Source organism: Eptatretus burgeri, chromosome 16, assembly GCF_056783735.1.
Source record: "Eptatretus burgeri isolate ZD-2024b chromosome 16, Ebu_testis_v1, whole genome shotgun sequence".
NCBI lineage: Eukaryota > Metazoa > Chordata > Myxini > Myxiniformes > Myxinidae > Eptatretus > Eptatretus burgeri.
In genome coordinates this window covers 9,023,055-9,040,406 of record NC_140976.1, presented here as the reverse complement: position 1 = coordinate 9,040,406, position 17,352 = coordinate 9,023,055, and the positions used below count along the sequence as shown (strand labels likewise).

The 17,352-nt window shown below is 47.7% G+C and overlaps 1 protein-coding gene across 4 annotated transcripts in view; it reads right to left on the bottom strand.

Annotated features, from left to right (window-relative positions):
* LOC147010455 (uncharacterized) overlaps window positions 1–17,352 on the bottom strand; it is a 133,688-nt gene that overhangs the window by 16,849 nt on the left and 99,487 nt on the right. For 3 of the 4 annotated variants that reach the window (XM_085858779.1, XM_085858777.1, XM_085858778.1), the window contains one exon: window positions 9,806–10,135. The exons of the other annotated variant lie outside the window; for it this stretch is intronic. In XM_085858779.1, the coding sequence (XP_085714905.1) occupies window positions 9,806–10,135 (330 nt within the window). The remainder of the gene's footprint in view (window positions 1–9,805; window positions 10,136–17,352) is intronic. 4 annotated transcript variants of the gene reach the window in all.

Here is a 17,352-nt window from a genome sequence, read left to right as displayed (position 1 = left end):
AGCATGCGCTGGAGCAGTGTCACTGTGTCCACTTTCTGCTGGTACTCCATGGGCCTCAGTCCGGCCATCCCCCAAGAAGATGCCTGGCCCTTGAGATGCTGATCAACCTGCTGTAACTACAAGGCATGTAGTCAGCCCATTGGCCTCCTCCATTCATGAGTCTCCCTCACTGAGAGAATCTTGTGAGCAGGATTAGCGTCAGGAAGATAAGCCACATGTCCACACATCCACAGCTGATACTGTATTCCTCGACTTTTCCTCGACCTCGATGCTGGACCTTTATTTTGACCAAGGAAACCCGCAATCCCAGCAGCTCCAACTCCTCATTCAGCACCTTGAGGTACTCCGAAAGGATATCTAGAGTCTCCGCAAGGATTACTGCAACGTCTGTGAAATCGAGGTCAGAGATCTTGACATCCCCAAACGATGCACTGCAGCTTGATCTCTCTGACGTCCTCTGCAGAATCCAGTCCATACAAATGCTGAAAAGTGTGGTGGCGAGTACACACACCTGACGAACTACTGTAACAACTGGAAATAAGTCAGAAATGGTATCACCACGTCTCACAGCACACTCAGTGACAGAGTATTGTTCAGACATGAGATTGATCAGTTTTGGTGGCACCCCATGAAGACCAAGAATCCTCCAGGGGGGAATCCCGATTCACTGAATCGAACGCTTTCCAGAGATTAATATAGGCTACAAGCAGCCGCTGCCGAAACTCTCATCTGTGTCCGGTGAGGACCCAAAGAGCAATGATACGGTCAATCGTTGTCGTCTTTGGTGTAAAGCTGACTGCTCTAAGTGCTGGTGCTCAAGTAGATGGTGGCGAACCCTTTCAAGAATTAACCAAGCAAAGACCTTGCCCAGCACTGAGAGCAGCGTAACCCCTCAGTCGTTGTTGCAGCCCTGGTGATCTCCCTTTCCTTTCCAGAGAGGAACAACAAGGCCACTCTTCCAGTCAGTTGTGATGATGCCTGTGTTCAAGGATGAGCACAGAACTGCTTGCAATGACAAGTGTCCAGCATTTCCACCAGCCTTGAGAAGTTCAGCATGGATGCCACAGATCCCAGGAGCTTTCCCCAATTTAGCCGGTTCACTGCATCCTGTGTTTCCACAATCGAAGGTGGATCAGAGTTGATTGGAGGGTCAGCAATCAGGATTGTAACACCCCTGACATCCAACTCAACAGAGGGTGGGTCAGCATGGTACAGCTCCTCAAATAACCAGCCTCATGGGCCTTCACTTCAGACTCCTCTATCAAGAGTCCACCACCCTCCGTTCTCATTGCAATACACAGAGGGACAGGCTTGGAGGAGCGCAATGCTCAAATTACCCTGAAAGCAGGACGAGAATCACTTGACCACAGATGATGCTGTATCTGCTCACCGATTCCTCGCACGTACTGAGGCCTCCTTGTCTTGCCCTCAGCACACATACAGTTTTACGCCTCAACTCCCTGAACAGCTCATCTCTGCCATTAAGCCTGGTCCTTCGACTCTGGTCAATGGTATCCAGTGTCCCTGAAGAGACAAAATTCTTCTTCACCCTCCGGTGAGTTCCAAGACATCCACTGGCAACATCAAGGATGATGATCTTGAAGGCACTCCACAACTCTTCAGCATTTCCCAAAGCACCCAGACTCCTCACATCCCCACTCAGCCTGTTCACAAACTCCTCAGATACCCTCTCATCCTTGAGCTTGCCAACATCCAGCTTCAGCTGGGATGGTACCCTTCTCCTGGATTTAAGCTGCAACTTCGGAGTTGCTACAATAAGCGGGTGGTCAGTATTGAGGAACTGAGTACTCTGGGAGACCATGCAGTTCTGGATCATCCTCCAGTGACCATCAATGATCACATGATCAATCTCCTTTGCTATACCACCAGCGATGGAATATCAAGTTGAGCGGTGAGTTTGTGGGCACTGAAACCATGAACCAGCCAGCCTAAGTCTTTGACTTTTTGCAAATTCAAGGAACTTTGTGCTATTCTGGTTCACAGTTCCAGACCCATGGGGACCAACACATGTCTCATAACCATCCCCATTGGAGCAGGTCTATGCATTGAAATCTCCCAAGACGAGAAAAGTATCTCACCTGGGAAACTGTTAAAAACCTAATCAATTACTTTGAAGAGTGAATCCCTCAAGTACTAAATTCTAATTTGTAAAGAAATAAAAGTTAAAAAATCAAAAACTTCAACTGACCTGATATTGAGGCATCTTATCCTATCTAAGAACTCGAAGGAATAATTAATGCTCCAGAAAGTGTTAATACCAGAATTCTTCTCAATTGCTAAACAACATTTCTTGAACTGTTCCCCAACAACTTGTAAGCCTGAGTTAACTGTAACATATAACTGTTTGGTGGAACATTGCCAGGCACCCGCGATAAAGTTATACTTGTATGGGTTCTTATGAAGCTTAGGAATCCAAAAAAGTCGAGGAATACAAAGATTTACATACATACATATATATTACTGAAATTATTAACGAAAACTTCCTTATGCTCAGAGATAATATCTGAGAGTGACTTATGACAAAGAACATGTGTGCTGTTGTTATGAATTTGGAAGCCTTGTGCACACAGACATTCAGGTCCCCAGAGCTCAGTTATTTTGATAAGTAAATGTGGATAGATAGCTCCCTTTCCCTTGTTTAATTGGTAATTAAATGTACATGCGCTGCAGAGTTATTTTGATAGTCGGGGTTTTCTTTTATTTTTACATCAACGATAACTACAACAGCACGCCTTCAACTCGCTTCCTCACACCGACGCCATTGCCTACGTGCGTGTCAGCACGTACGTGGGCGGAGTTCACAAGGACCTGACGTTGATCTCGCCCATCAGGAAGATGCGAGGGAGTTCGCCGACGGTCGACCAATAGGCGCAGGCCACGCACGAGTGAACCATGCCCAAAAGACGATGAAGGAACAGAGAACAAACAATCTGCACCACGTCTTCTCGAGTGTGTGTTCTGGTTCCCTTGACATCTCGTCGCTGGCGCTGGTCTGAGCACATCTCGTCGCTGGCACTGGTCTGAGCACATCTTGTCGCTGGCGCTGGTCTGCGTCTGGCGGCCCTGGTCCGTATTCTGGCGACCGGAGCTCCGGGAGGGGGGTGGACGCCCAGCCGCGCGCTCGCGGCCAGGTAGCCTGCCACGTTCTCGTCCCTCAGCTCGACTTCCCTCCGAGTCGAAGGGATAATAAAGACCATTTTGGGTCCGTTTCTTTTGGGTGTGCGTCTGTCTGTGGGCCCGTCTTTAAGTAGGAACTGTTAAGTGCTTGTGCTGTACATGATTTCATTTCTTTATAGTTGGTTTAACTCTGCTCTTGTGTGTTCCCTTCCCCACCTATTGTAAATAATTATCCATTTGTTGAACGTTTCAGCTCGTACTCGTCCTTTCCTTCATTGGTTTAGCAAGGTGCGTGTTGAGTGATTAAAAAGGCTGTTGTTGCTGTCGATGTACATTTGGACCGACGGGACCTCGGTAACCATCCGCTCGGGTTACGCACGGGTATAGCACGGAAATGACTCGTCCCGTTCGAGCCCCATCGAGGGTGTGAATCGCTCGGTGGCTTGCCACGTGGGCCTCTTGGTATTTTGAAGTTTGGCAAATAACGCTGTACCACGTGGTTGATTTATTGACGATTCACGGTCCTGTAAATGACCCGTGCCTCCGGAGTTATCCGAGGGTAACGATCTGAATTCCGGGTGTTCGGTGGAGTTGACTCTGCAGCTCCATCTAGCGGTCGCTCTCGCCACCGATACCCAGCTCCACAACACTATTTCCTATACTAGTGAAAGTAACCACATCAATGCCGAACTCTCCTAATAAAACTTCCACATAAAACCTTTTATAAACCACAACAAAATTATTAGCAGCCTTATCCGCTGGAGCTATTACGTAGCTGTCATGGGGATACCGAATGTCTTTATAAACACTCAGCTTGTTCAACACTGGTTTAGAGCGACCCAGTGAAAGGAAACCCCGACTACGAAAAAACTTAATCCTATTCTCCAGGACTTCCACAACTCTGTTAAATCATGCATTGAACCTGTTTACAGATAACTTCAACTTGGTGCACATTTTGTAAACAAAATTAGAGACAGAATCCACAATTGAAGACCCAATGCAAATCCAAGGTTGAGTTACTGGTTCCCTATATTAACTCTCATTTTCATCAGATCCAAAATTTCACTCTCACCAATTATATTCAAATCCCCCAGTAACTACGTGTCCACAAGAACCACATAAAAAAGAAGACAAACATGCACAGTCAGTTTCCAAAATGTCCTTTACTAAATCTATACTAAGAGTTTTAAGAAATTTACCAAAATTGAATAAGGATTGTCCTATGGTCTTCGTGAAAGTGAAATAAACCTTCAATGGGGTTCGCTCCCTAACTTTATCTGGTTATAAACTCTCAACACTAGTATCCCTGAAAATGGAATGAAGCCGAAGCCTATCAACCTCCTGGCTGGGAAAAAAATCACAAACGAAGAACTTGTGGATCCTATCAACTTTGGGGGTGGACTTCTTCACCAGAACCTGCTACAAAAAGCTTTGATCAAAAACGGGCACATGTCAGACGAACCTGCTAAACTCCGGAGAATATAAGCTAAGACCTGCTTGGAACATGATCTCAGAAGAACATAAAAATCATGAAAAACTTTAACTTCATAAAAACCTTGAAGTTTATCAATTATCCCTGAAAATTCCATTTTTGGAGCCGCATGACACCAACTACGATGCCCATGACCTCTGGGTCTCCTTCTGATTGAATTAGCAAAATACTCGTTTCTAAAAACATGACCTTGAGAAACCGACCCAGGACCTTGTACCCTGTCATTAAGGCCCAAAGGATAGATCGCACATTGTGTCGTGATCCAAAAATCCTCTTTGCATCCGAGCTCTACATCACATTCCTCTTTATTATCAAACTTATTAACATTAACTGAGTCTATAATTTGAAGAGAACAATGACTAAAAACATGGCCAACTTCATTGAAATGATTATATAAATATGTCTTAATACCAGACAATACAACAGACCGATGTACATTCAAACGCTGATGTAAACAATCAGAAGTTTTACCAACATATTGCAATCCACAATCTCCACAAGTGAGAAGACAAATAATGCACTTTGATAAACATCTAACGATGATTTGTAAAGGGAATGGAGGGATGGAGGATGATTTGTAAAGGACCATGGGTCGTGATGGAGGATGATTTGTAAAGGACCAGGAGTCGTGATGGAGGATGATTTGTAAAGGACCAGGAGTCGTGATGGAGGATGATTTGTAAAGGACCAGGAGTATGGATGGTGGATGATTTTAAAATGTCCAGGAGTCGTGATGGAGGATGATTTGTAATGGTGGTGTACTGTCAATTTGAACCCTTGAGCAAATTGTGGAACTGAAGAGGTTTGAGTGTCTCACTGTAATAAGTGGAGAAGAGAAGGTTCATAATCACACAATGCAACCCATAAAATTTCATTTGTACATCATGGAGCACTCACTAAATGTGAACAGTCTGGGTTCACAAAAATAATTATTTTAACTTTTTACTACTTTATTGTTTTTCATTTCTAAAGAAAATATCTTCACCGTAATGAAACATAATTGAATGAAACACCAAATACTGAATTGGAGTCATCACAATGAATCTAAGTAAGCAAAGAGTAAGGAGAGAGGGAAGGCTTTTAGGGATGTCCACGTTATTTAGGCTGCCTGGCCTGGTTAGCCGCTCCTGCACAGTGGTCTTGTGACAAGGTTTCCTTATTTCAGCAAGAGATGAAGGTTTTGCCAGTTTTCCTCTTCTTATTTTTCTTTTCAGCCCTTCACATTTAGTGGCTCTCAGCCTTATTCAGGACAAATTTCAATGAAAAATAACAAATGGGATCGTACTCCAAGCCCCAGCCACTGTGGTTGCACAAGTTAGTGCACTCTCAGCGCTGGTCCCAAGCCCAGATAAATGGGGAGGGTTGCGTCAGGAAGGGCATCCAGCATAAAGCCTGTGCCAATTCAATATGCGGATCATAAACCGGATTTCCATACCGGATCGGTCGAGATCCGGGTTACCAACGACCGCCACCGGTCCTGTTGGCCAGCAGGGTACCAGTGGAAACTGTTACTGCAAGGCGAAGGAGGAGAAGGAGAGGGGGTTGGCATGTCCAGAGGCAGTGGGAGAGGAGGGAAGGGTTGAAGTGGTGAGGTGAGAGTTGGAACTTTGAATGTTGTTACTATGACTGGCAAAGGGCGAGAGTTGGCTGATATGATGGAAAGGAGAAAGGTGGACATACTGTGTGTACAAGAGACCAAGTGGATGGGGAGTAAGGCGAGGAGCATTGGAGGTTGGTTCAAACTGTTCTACCATGGTGGGGATGGGAGGAGAAATGGTGTGGGGGTAATCCTGAAGGAGGATTATGTTGAGTGTGTATTGGAGGTGAGGAGAGTGTCGGACCGAGTGATGAGTGTGAAGTTGGAAATAGAAGGGGTGATGATGAATGTCATCAGTGCATATGCCCCGCAAGTGGGGTGTGAGATGGAGGAGAAAGAAAATTTCTGGAGTGAGTTAGATGAAGTGGTGGAGAGTGTATCCAAGGAAGAAAGAGTGGTGATTGGAGCGGATTTCAATGGGCATGTTTGGGAAGGGAATAAAGATGATGAGGAGGTGATGGGTAGGTACGGTGTCAATGAGAGGAATGTGGAAGGGCAGATGGTGGTGGATTTTGCAATTAGAATGGAAATGGCGGTGGAAAATACGTATTTTAAGAAGAAGGAGGAGCACAGGGTGACGTACAAGAGTGGGGGAAGAGGCACACAGGTGGACTACGTCTGAAGCAGGAGACTGTAAGATGGTGGCAGGGGAGAGTGCAGCCAGACAGCATCGGATTGTGGTTTGAAGGATGATTTTGGTGGTGAGGTTGAGGAAGAGAGTGAGGGCAGAACCAAGGACCAGATGGTGGAAGCTGAAGGAGGAAGACTGTTGCGTGAAATTCAGTGAGGAGGTGAGACAGGTGGTGGATGGTGGAAAAGAGGTGTGGGACGACTGGGCAACTACTGCAGAGGTGGTGAGGGAGACAGCTAGGAAGGTACTTGGTGTGACATCTGGACAGAGGAAGGAAGAGAAGGAGACTTTGTGGTGGAAAGAGGAAGTACAGGAAAGTATAAGGAAGAAGAGGTTGGTGAAAATTAATTGGGATAGCCAGACAAGGGCGGATCTCGGTCTCAGGCAAGGGGGGGGTGTTACATTTTTGGCTCTGAGGCAAGGTGGGAGGGGGTTGAAGGAGGAAGGAAGGTGGGGGGGTTGAGGGAGGGCGGGTTAAGGGAGGGAGGGATGGTTCATGGAGGGAGGGGTTGAGTGAGGGGCACTCAGCAGCTGAAGGGGGGGTTGCAACCCCCCAACCCCCCCCTCTAGATCCGCCACTGCCAAAGATGAAGAAAGTAGACAGGTGTACAAGGAGTTGAGGCGCAAGGCGAAGAGAGAGGTGGCGAAGACTAAGGAAAAGGCATATGGCGAGCTGTATGAGAAGTTGGATACAATGGAAGCGGAAAAGGATTTGTACCGATTGGCCAGACAGATGGACCAAGCTGGGAAGGATGTGCTGCAGGTTAGGGTGATAAAGAATGCAGATGGAAATGTGCTGACAAGTAAGGAGAGTGTGTTGAGAAGGTGGATTGAGTAGTTTGAGGAGCTGATGAATGAACAAAATGAGAGAGAGAGAGAAGGTTGGAAGAGGTGGAGATCGTGAATCAGGAAGTGCGGTGGATTAGTAAGGATGAAGTGAGGACAGCGATGAAGAAGATGAAAAGTGGAAAGGCGGTTGTCCCAGATGATATACCAGTGGAGGCATGGAAATGTTTAGGAGAGATGGCAGTCGAGTTTTTAACCAGATTGTTTAACAAAATCTTGGAAAGTGAGAGGATACCTGAATAGTGGAGATCAAGTGTACTGGTTCCGATTTTTAAGAATAACTGTGATGTGCAGAGCTGTGGTAACTACAGAGGTATAAAGTTGATAAGCCACACCGTGAAGTTGTGGGAAAGAGTAGTGGAAGTTCGGTCGATTGGAGAGGTGATGATTTGTGAGCAGCAATATGGTTTTATGTAAGGAAAGAGCACTACAGATGTAATGTTTGTTTTGAGAGTGTTGATGGAGAAGTATATGGAAGGTCAGAAGGAGTTGCATTGTGTGTTTGTGGATTTAAAGAAAGCTTAGCACAGGGTGCCAAGAGAGGAGTTGTGGTATTGTATGAGGAATTCGGGAGTGGTGGAGAAGTATGTAAGGGTGGTGCAGGATATGTATGAGGACAGTGTGACAGCGGTGAGGTGTGCGGTAGGAATGATGGACCGGTTTAAGGTAGAGGTAGGATTGCATCAAGGATCAGCTCTGAGCCCTTTCCAGTTTGCAATGGTGATGGACAGGTTGACGGACAAGATCAGACAGGAGTCTCCATGGACTGTGATGTTCGTGGATGACATCTTGATCTGCAGTGAGTAGGGAGCAGGCTGAGGTGAGCCAAGAGAGGTGAAGGTATGCACTGGAGAGAAGGGGAATGAAAGTCAGTTGGAGTACGATGGAGTACAAGTGCGTAAATGAGAGGGAGGGTGGTGAAATGGTGCGGTTGGAAGGAGTTGAGGTGCTGAAGGTGGATGGGTTAAAACACTTGGGATCAACTGTCCAAAGTAACGGAGAGGAGGAGGAGATTGGGACCATACTCTGTGTAGAGCGTTGCTGCTGCTTCAGCAGTCTCCTTGGCTATTGAGTACAATCCTGGATGGGTCGCCACTCCGACACAGTATACCAGCATGCTAGCACTCATTTTGCCGACCTCAGAAGGGTGACAGGCCGAGTTAACTCCACCTGGTATTACTTCAACAGCTGAGCGGGATTTGAACTCAGGACCCAAGGAGCCAAAGCCCACCACCCTAACCATTAAGCTAACACCTGGCATAAAGTAACGGAGAGTGTGGTGGAGAAGTGAAGAAGAGAGTGCAGGCAGGATGGAGTGGGTGGAGAAGACTTTCAGGAGTGATTTGTGATTGAAGGGTATCTGCAAGAGTGAAAGGAAAAGTATACAAGATGGTAGTGAGACCAGCTATGTTGTATGGTTTGGAGGCGGTGGCGCTGACAAAAAGACAGGACGCAGAGCTGGAGGTGGCAGAGTTAAAGATGCTGTGATTCTCGTTGGGAGTGACGAGGATGGACAGCATGAGAAATTAGTACTTTAGAGGGACAGCGCAGGTAGGATGGTTTGGAGATAAAGTGAGAGAGGCGAGATTGAGATGGTTTGGACATGTGCACAGGAGGAATGCGGGGTATATCGGGAGAAGGATGCTGAGGATGGAGCCGCCAGGTAGGAGGAGAAGAGGAAGGTCAAAGAGTAGGTTTATGGATGTGGTGAGGCCAGAGCGAAATGGAGACGGATGATCCGCTGTGGCGACCCCGAACGGGAAGAAGAAGAAAAAAAAGAAAAAAATAAAAAAAAAGGAGAAGAAGGAGAAGAAGGAGAAGAAGGAGAAGAAGCAGAAGAAGAAGAAGAAGGAGAAGAAGAAGAAGAAGAAGAAGAAGAAGAAGAAGAAGAAGAAGAAGAAGAAGAAGAAGAAGAAGAAGAAGAAGAAGAAGAAGAAGAAGAAGAAGAAGAAGAAGAAGAAGAAGAAGAAGAAGAAGAAGAAGAAGCTCATAGTCCAAACAAATAAACTTTTATATTTTTACAAAAATCCTCAAAATGTTGCAATAAATGGGGGAAGATAAAAAAATCCAGAATGTGAGAAAAGGGAGAACTGAAACTCACAATGCAAAGTAACGGTATCCCTCCGAGTTTCTCCATTGTATGTAACAATACATGTTAACATGGTCACTTCAGTCACTTTGTGGAGAATCAACGTCGCGTCTCCATTTCTCAGGTTTTGTTCATTCATCATCACTCGATCCTTGTACCAAGAACTTGGTTCAATCTTCCCATTTCTATAGGTGAGGATTGTGGGACCATTTATCCATTCCACCTCCAGCTTGCTCAGATCAATTGGTTCTGAATTATCATCCAAGGTGAAGGTGCAGGGAAGAGATACATCCTCACCATCCACAAATCCCACTTCCCATGGAACCACAACCTTCAACCCACCTGGAACAGGAAGAGAGAGGGAGGGAGAGAGTGAGAGTGACAGCGACAGAGACAGAGACAGAGACAGAGACAGCGACAGAGACAGCGACAGAGACAGTGACAGAGACAGACATAGGCAGAGACAGTAACAGAGACAGACAGAGACAGAGACAGAGACAGACATAGGCAGAGACAGTAACAGAGACAGACAGAGACAGAGACAGAGACAGTGACAGAGACAGACATAGGCAGAGACAGTAACAGAGACAGACAGAGACAGAGACAGAGACAGTGACAGTGACAGAGACAGAGACAGAGACAGAGACAGTGACAGAGACAGACATAGACAGAGACAGTAACAGAGACAGACAGAGACAGAGACAGAGACAGTGACAGTGACAGTGACAGTAACAGAGACAGACATAGACAGACAGTTACAGAGACAGACAGAGACAGAGACAGCGACAGAGACAGCGACAGAGACAGAGACAGTGACAGAGACAGAGACAGTGACAGTGACAGTGACAGTGACAGTGACAGTGACAGTGACAGTGACAGTGACAGAGACAGTGACAGTGACAGTGACAGAGACAGAGACAGAGACAGTGACAGTGACAGTGACAGTGACAGAGACAGAGACAGAGACAGTGACAGAGACAGATACAGTGACAGTGACAGTGACAGAGACAGTGACAGTGACAGAGACAGAGACAGTGACAGTGACAGTGACAGTGACAGTGACAGAGACAGAGACAGAGACAGTGACAGTGACAGTGACAGAGACAGACATAGACAGAGACAGTAACAGAGAGGTTGGAGGGAGAATGAGTTTGATTATTTAAATTATTGAACATTAATCTTGTATTAAACATTAATAAATTAAAATTTATTTTTACGACCTTTCAATCGCCCGAAAATTTCACTTTCAAACAAATCTCACAATCTTCATATAAAATATTGTAATTATATTATAAATACGAGCAACCGTATGGGAACCATCAGGGGGGATTTATGTTATTATCCTTATTCAAATGTGTCGTTCAAAATACCTCTAGAAATACCTGTCGGCACATAATTCAAAACACCTCTACAAATACCTGTCGGCACATAATTCAAAACACCTCTACAAATACCTGTCGGCACATAATTCAAAACACCTCTACAAATACCTGTCGGCACATAATTCAAAACACCTTTTCAAATACCTGTCGGCACATAATTCAAACACCTCTACAAATACCTGTCGGCACATAATTCAAAACACCTCCGTGCACTGGAAAACGTGGGAACAGGAATCCTGCACTAAGATGGAGACTTGTAATACCCTCCCCCACCTGGAGGTGGTGATACACCATACACATTTACATAGAGAATCATTCTCCATCCACCCACATCCTCTCTTACACTGATGAAGGGTGACTGGTCGAAATGTTTGTTCAACATAATTTTTATCCCAAGATTATAAACAAACTCTTGTTCAGTTTGTGAAAAACAAAAATTACTTTTCCATTTTTACCATTAATCACTTGAGTATCTCCTCACTCGATGACAGTTGTTTACTCATTTCCTCTTCTCCCTAATTATCTCTTTGTCGTTAAATATTGTCATGGGTTCAGCACACGCATCGAGCTCATGAGGTGCGTACTGAGAAATGTCGCCACGACGGACCCTGAGGCCCCCGGACCACAGATAACTCCACGGCCCAGAAGGTTGTCAACCAATTCCAGGAAAAGTAGTTACACCAAGCAGGGTCCTTAAGTCCATAGTCGCATTACCGACTTGTTCGTAAAATTTTCTGAGCTGGAGTCCATGGTCTCAGCATTCACCAGTATTTTTCCCACTGGTGGGTGTCCGATGGGGCGAGTGCAGTAATGGGCTGTAGAAAAATCCCCATGTCGTACCGTCTGACAGCCATGGGCACCAATGCCCCTCTCCTCATGGTGCGGGTGCAGCGAGAGAGCTCCCCAGCTCCCTCCCTTGTGTGCAAATGTTCCTTTGTACTGTGCATGTGTTGGAGAAGAGTTCTCCTGTTTTACAAATGTAGGAGTGCAGGGAAGGAAGAATGTGGGAAGGTGATTTGACCGATCCAGAGGATTAATTGTTTAACGGAGACACACGTTCGCCCGTGTTGGTTTTGACGGAGGTTGGTGGTGACTTGAAGACTGAGGAGTACGGAATGGACTGACGGATGAACAGATGGTTGATTATGTAGGAATAACCGAGTGAGTGGGTGGATCGAGTGGTAAGGGAGAGTGACACAGACAGACCAAAGGACGAACCACCAACTGCGGGGTTGAAGAAAAGACCAATGAGATGAAGGAGGGGTTATTGAATTGAGGTTTGGTGAAGCAGATTATTGTCGGGGAGAGGAGATTAAAAGCGGCAAATGGGAAGACATCACATCGGGAATACACAGGTAATCCTCACAATACATTTCCCCCCTCATTCCCCTGGATAAAAGGCAAAGGCCTACCTACCACATAAACTAATGAAATAACTCATTCCGGGGAATTCCTATGTGTCCACGAATGCTCTCCCCTGGGGTACATTTCCAAAACAATAACAATATTTTTCTTCTTTTTCATTCCTTACACAATTCTCCATCCCTCGTTCGCCAGATCCCCTGTGTTCCATTGTTGATGTGTCGACCTTTCACCCCTGTGTTGATCACCCTTCCATGAGTTTTCATGTATGGAGGAACTTTCAACACAGCCCCGCCCCTTCCTTTATGTGCCCAAGGCCATGACCAGAGCCCCCGACCCTCCCTCACACACAAGCATTCACTCGTACAGTTTAGCACTGTACCACACCTGCGAAAAGCGCCGCACCTTCACACGCCATGCCCTGCACATGCATATAAGAATGGAGTAAAAAACGGAGGGAGACTCCACTGGACTGAGGGATGACTGAACGGCCGTGGGTTGAAGGTAAGACCGATGGGGTGAAGGAAGAATTGTTGAAAGGATGTTTGATCAGGTCAGGTATGGGAGCATGTGCCAGAACAGCGCGTCGCTGCGTCCACTTTCCGCCGGTACTTCAGGGGCCTCCGTCTGGCCATCCCCCAGGCAGATGCCAGGCCCATCCCCATCTCCTTGAGATGATGGTCAACCTGCTGCAACCATGAGGCACGTGGTCAGCCCACTGGCCTCCTCCACTCATGAGACTCCCTCGCTGAGAGAATCTGGTGAGCAGGATCAGCATCAGGAAAACGAGCCACATGCCCATACAGCCGCAACTGACGCTCACGGACTATGCAGGTAACAAATCTCATCCGAGTCTCTCTCAGCAATCGCTCGTTGGACACAAAATCCGACCAGCGATAGCCAAGGATTCTCCGAAGACACCTGGTACCAAAGGAATTAAGTCTCCGTCTCAGATCCTTGGTCAGAGTCCAAGTCTCGCACCCATAGAGCAAGACTGGAAGTACCAAGGACCTGAAGACTCGGACTTTCGTCCTCCCGCACAGGTACCGGCAGCGCCACACCCCATGATCCAGTGAATCCATGACTCCCCAGGCCCGACCCAGACGTCTATTGACCTCTGACTCGCAGCCAGCAGAGACATGAATATCACTGCCAAGGTAAGTGAATCTCTCCACGACCTCAACATCCTCACCACAAACAGACACAGACAGGACAGCAGCATCCAAGATGTCACCGAAAGCCTGGATCTTAGTTTTGACCTAAGAAACCAGTAATCCCAGCGGCTCCGACTCCTCATTCAGCACCTCGAGGGCCCCCAAAAGGATGTCTAAAGTCTCCGCAAAGATGACTGCATCATCTGCAAAATCAAGGTCCGAGATCTTGACATTCCCAAACGATGCACCGCAACTTGATCTCTCCGACATCCTCCCTAAAATCCAGTCCATACAAGTGCTGAAAAGTGTGGGGGCAAGTACACATCCCTGACGAACTCCAGTAACAACTGGAAATAAGTCAGAGGTGGTACCACCACACTTCACAGCACTCTCAGAACCAGAGTAGAGTTCAGACATCAGATCGATCAGTTTTGGTGGCACCCCACGAAGACCAAGAATCCTCCAGAGGACATCCCGATTCACTGAATCGAACGCTTTACAGAGATCAACATAGGCTGCAAGCAGCCCCTGCCGAAACTCTCGTCTGCGTTCGGTGAGGACACGAAGGGCAAGGATACGGTGAATCGTTGATCTCTTTGGTGTAAAGCCTGACTGCTCTGGACGCTGGTGCTCAAGCAGATGGTGGCGAACCCTATCAAGAATTATCCGAGCAAAGACCTTGCCCGGCACTGAGAGCAGCGTCACCCCTCGGTAGTTGTTGCAGTCTTGGCGATCACCCTTCCCTTTCCAGAGAGGGACAACAAGGCCCCTCTTCCAGTCAGTTGGGATGATGCCTGTGTTCCAGGCAGAGCACAAAACTGCATGCAACGACACGAGTGCAGCATTTCCACCAGCCTTGAGAAGTTCGGCATGGATGCCACAAATCCCTGGAGCTTTGCCCCGTTTCAACTGGTTCACCGCAGCCCGTGTTTCCACAACCGAAGGTGGACCACAGTTGATGTGTGGGTCAGCAACAGGGATTGTAACACCCTTGACGTCCAACTCGACAGCTGGGGGATCAGCCTGGTACAACCGCTCAAAGTAACCGGCCCAGCGGGCCTTCACTTCAGACACCTCTGTCAACAGCCTACCACTCTCTGCTCGAACTGCAGTGCTCGGAGGGATGGGCATGGATGAACGTAATGCGCGAATTCCCCTGTAAGCGGGACGAGAATCACCTGTCCACAGGTGATGCTCTACCCCCTCACAGATTCCTCGCACATAGGCCTCCTTGTCCACCCTCAGTGCACGTACAGTTTTACGCCTCAGCTCTCTGAACAGCTCAGCTCTGCCATTCAGCCTGGCCCTGCGACTCTGGTCAATGGTATCCAGTGTCCCTTGAGAGACAAAATTCTTCTTTACCCTGCGGTGAGTTCCAAGACATCCACCGGCAACATCAAGGACGGTGGTCTTGAAGGCACTCCACAACTCTTCAGGACCCCCCAAAGCACCCAGACCCCCAAGTGTCCACTCAGCCTGTTCGCAAACTCGTCAGCTACTCTCTCATCCCTGAGCTTGGCAACATCCAGCCTCGGCTGGGATGGTACCATTATCCAGGATTTAAGGTGCAGCTTTAGAGTTGCTACAACAAGCCTGTGGTCTGTATTGAGGAACTGAGCACTCCGGTAGACCCTGCAGTTCTGGATCATCCTCCAACGACCGTCATTGAGGACATGGTCAATCTCCTTTGCCACACTGCCAGCGTTGGAATACCAAGTCCAGCGATGAGCTTGTGGGCGCTGAAACCATGAACCAGCCACCCTAAGTCCATGACTTCTTGCAAAGTCAAGGAACTTAGTGCTATTCTGGTTCATAGTTCCTGACCCATGGGGACCATGTTTGATGAAGGGGAGGTAATGTGCGAATTGAGAAAGGCATAGTAGGGAAATGGTCCGATGGTGTGAAGGAGGAAGGATGGAAAGTACCAGAGTTGGAGGGGAGAGACATTACACTGGAAAAATACAGCCGAGCCAATGCATGTCCACCCGAACAACCTTTGACAAGGGACCAAGGACTATCTACACAAAGACTTATGAAATAAGAAGCGAACATTTCAATATCACGTGGCTGGGGGCAATAAAAGGTTAAGAATGATGAAACAATTTTGCAGTTATAAAATTTAAATGTAGACACGGTGAATTAGTATGCATGATGGGAAGAGTTGTGACGTTGGACAAATTTCTATTTCTAGCCCTCAGATCAAAGGGACGTACGCGGCCATAAGTGTGACAGAAGATGTGATAGAAGACACAGGACAGAATAGCGAATTATATCACAGTGCGATGTCACCGCGCTATAATTATATAACAGTGCGATGTCGCCACGCTGTAATTATATAACAGTGCGATGTCGCCGCGCGATAAAAAAAACGTACGTGCAAAAAAAAAAACCCCCAAAAAACAATGAAGAACGAGAGTTACAATGCTGCGCGTCAACAACTAACGGAACAGGAAGATGATCACTTCCTGCTCAGAAAATCAACTTCCGGCGTCACACAGAAAACGATTCAGCACAAAAATCGTCCCTCTTCCGCATTAACCCCGCTCACAATACACCGGGCAATCTCCGCCCACAATCCACCCGGCACTCTCCGCCCACAATCCACCCGGCAATCTCCGCCCACAATCCACCCGGCAATCTCCGCCCACAATCCACCCGGCAATCTCCGCCCACAATCCACCCGGCACTCTCCGCCCACAATCCACCCGGCAATCTCCGCCCACAATCCACCCGGCAATCTCCGCCCACAATCCACCCGGCAATCTCCGCCCACAATCCACCCGGCAATCTCCGCCCACAATTCACCCGGCAATCTCCGCCCACAATCCACCCGGCAATCTCCGCCCACAATCCACCCGGCAATCTCCGCCCACAATCCACCCGGAAATCTCCGCCCACAATCCACCCGGCAATCTCCGCCCACAATCCACCCGGCAATCTCCTCCCACAATCCACCCGGCAATCTCCACCCATAATCCACCGGGCAATCTCCGCCCACAATCCACCCGGCAATCTCCGCCCACAATCCACCCGGCAATCTCCGCCCACAATCCACCTGGCAATCTCCGCCCACAATCCACCAGGCAATCTCCGCCCACAATCCACCCGGCAATCTCCGCCCACAATCCACCCGGCAATCTCCGCCCACAATCCACCCGGCAATCTCCGCCCACAATCCACCCAGCAATCTCCTCCCACAATCCACCCGGCAATCTCCACCCACAATCCACCCGGCAATCTCCGCCCACAATCCACCCAGCAATCTCCGCCCACAATCCACCCGGCAATCTCCGCCCACAATCCACCCGGCAATCTCCGCCCACAATCCACCCGGCAATCTCCGCCCACAATCCATGCGGCAATCTCCTCCCACAATCCACCCGCAATCTCCGCCCACAATCCACCCGGCAATCTCCGCCCACATCACACCCAACAATAAGTGTGACAGAAGACACAGGACAGAATAGCCAATTATATAACAGCGCGATGTCACCACGCTGTAAAAACTGATCCTCAGGTCACCTACGTGTTCATGTATGCTCTCCCCCGGGGTAAGTTATCCAAAACTGTGACAATATAAAGGAAAAATTCCTGACCCAACTATAAACTGCACGATTTGTATTTCACAGGCGTGGTGTTAAATAACAAAGTGACGTCACTG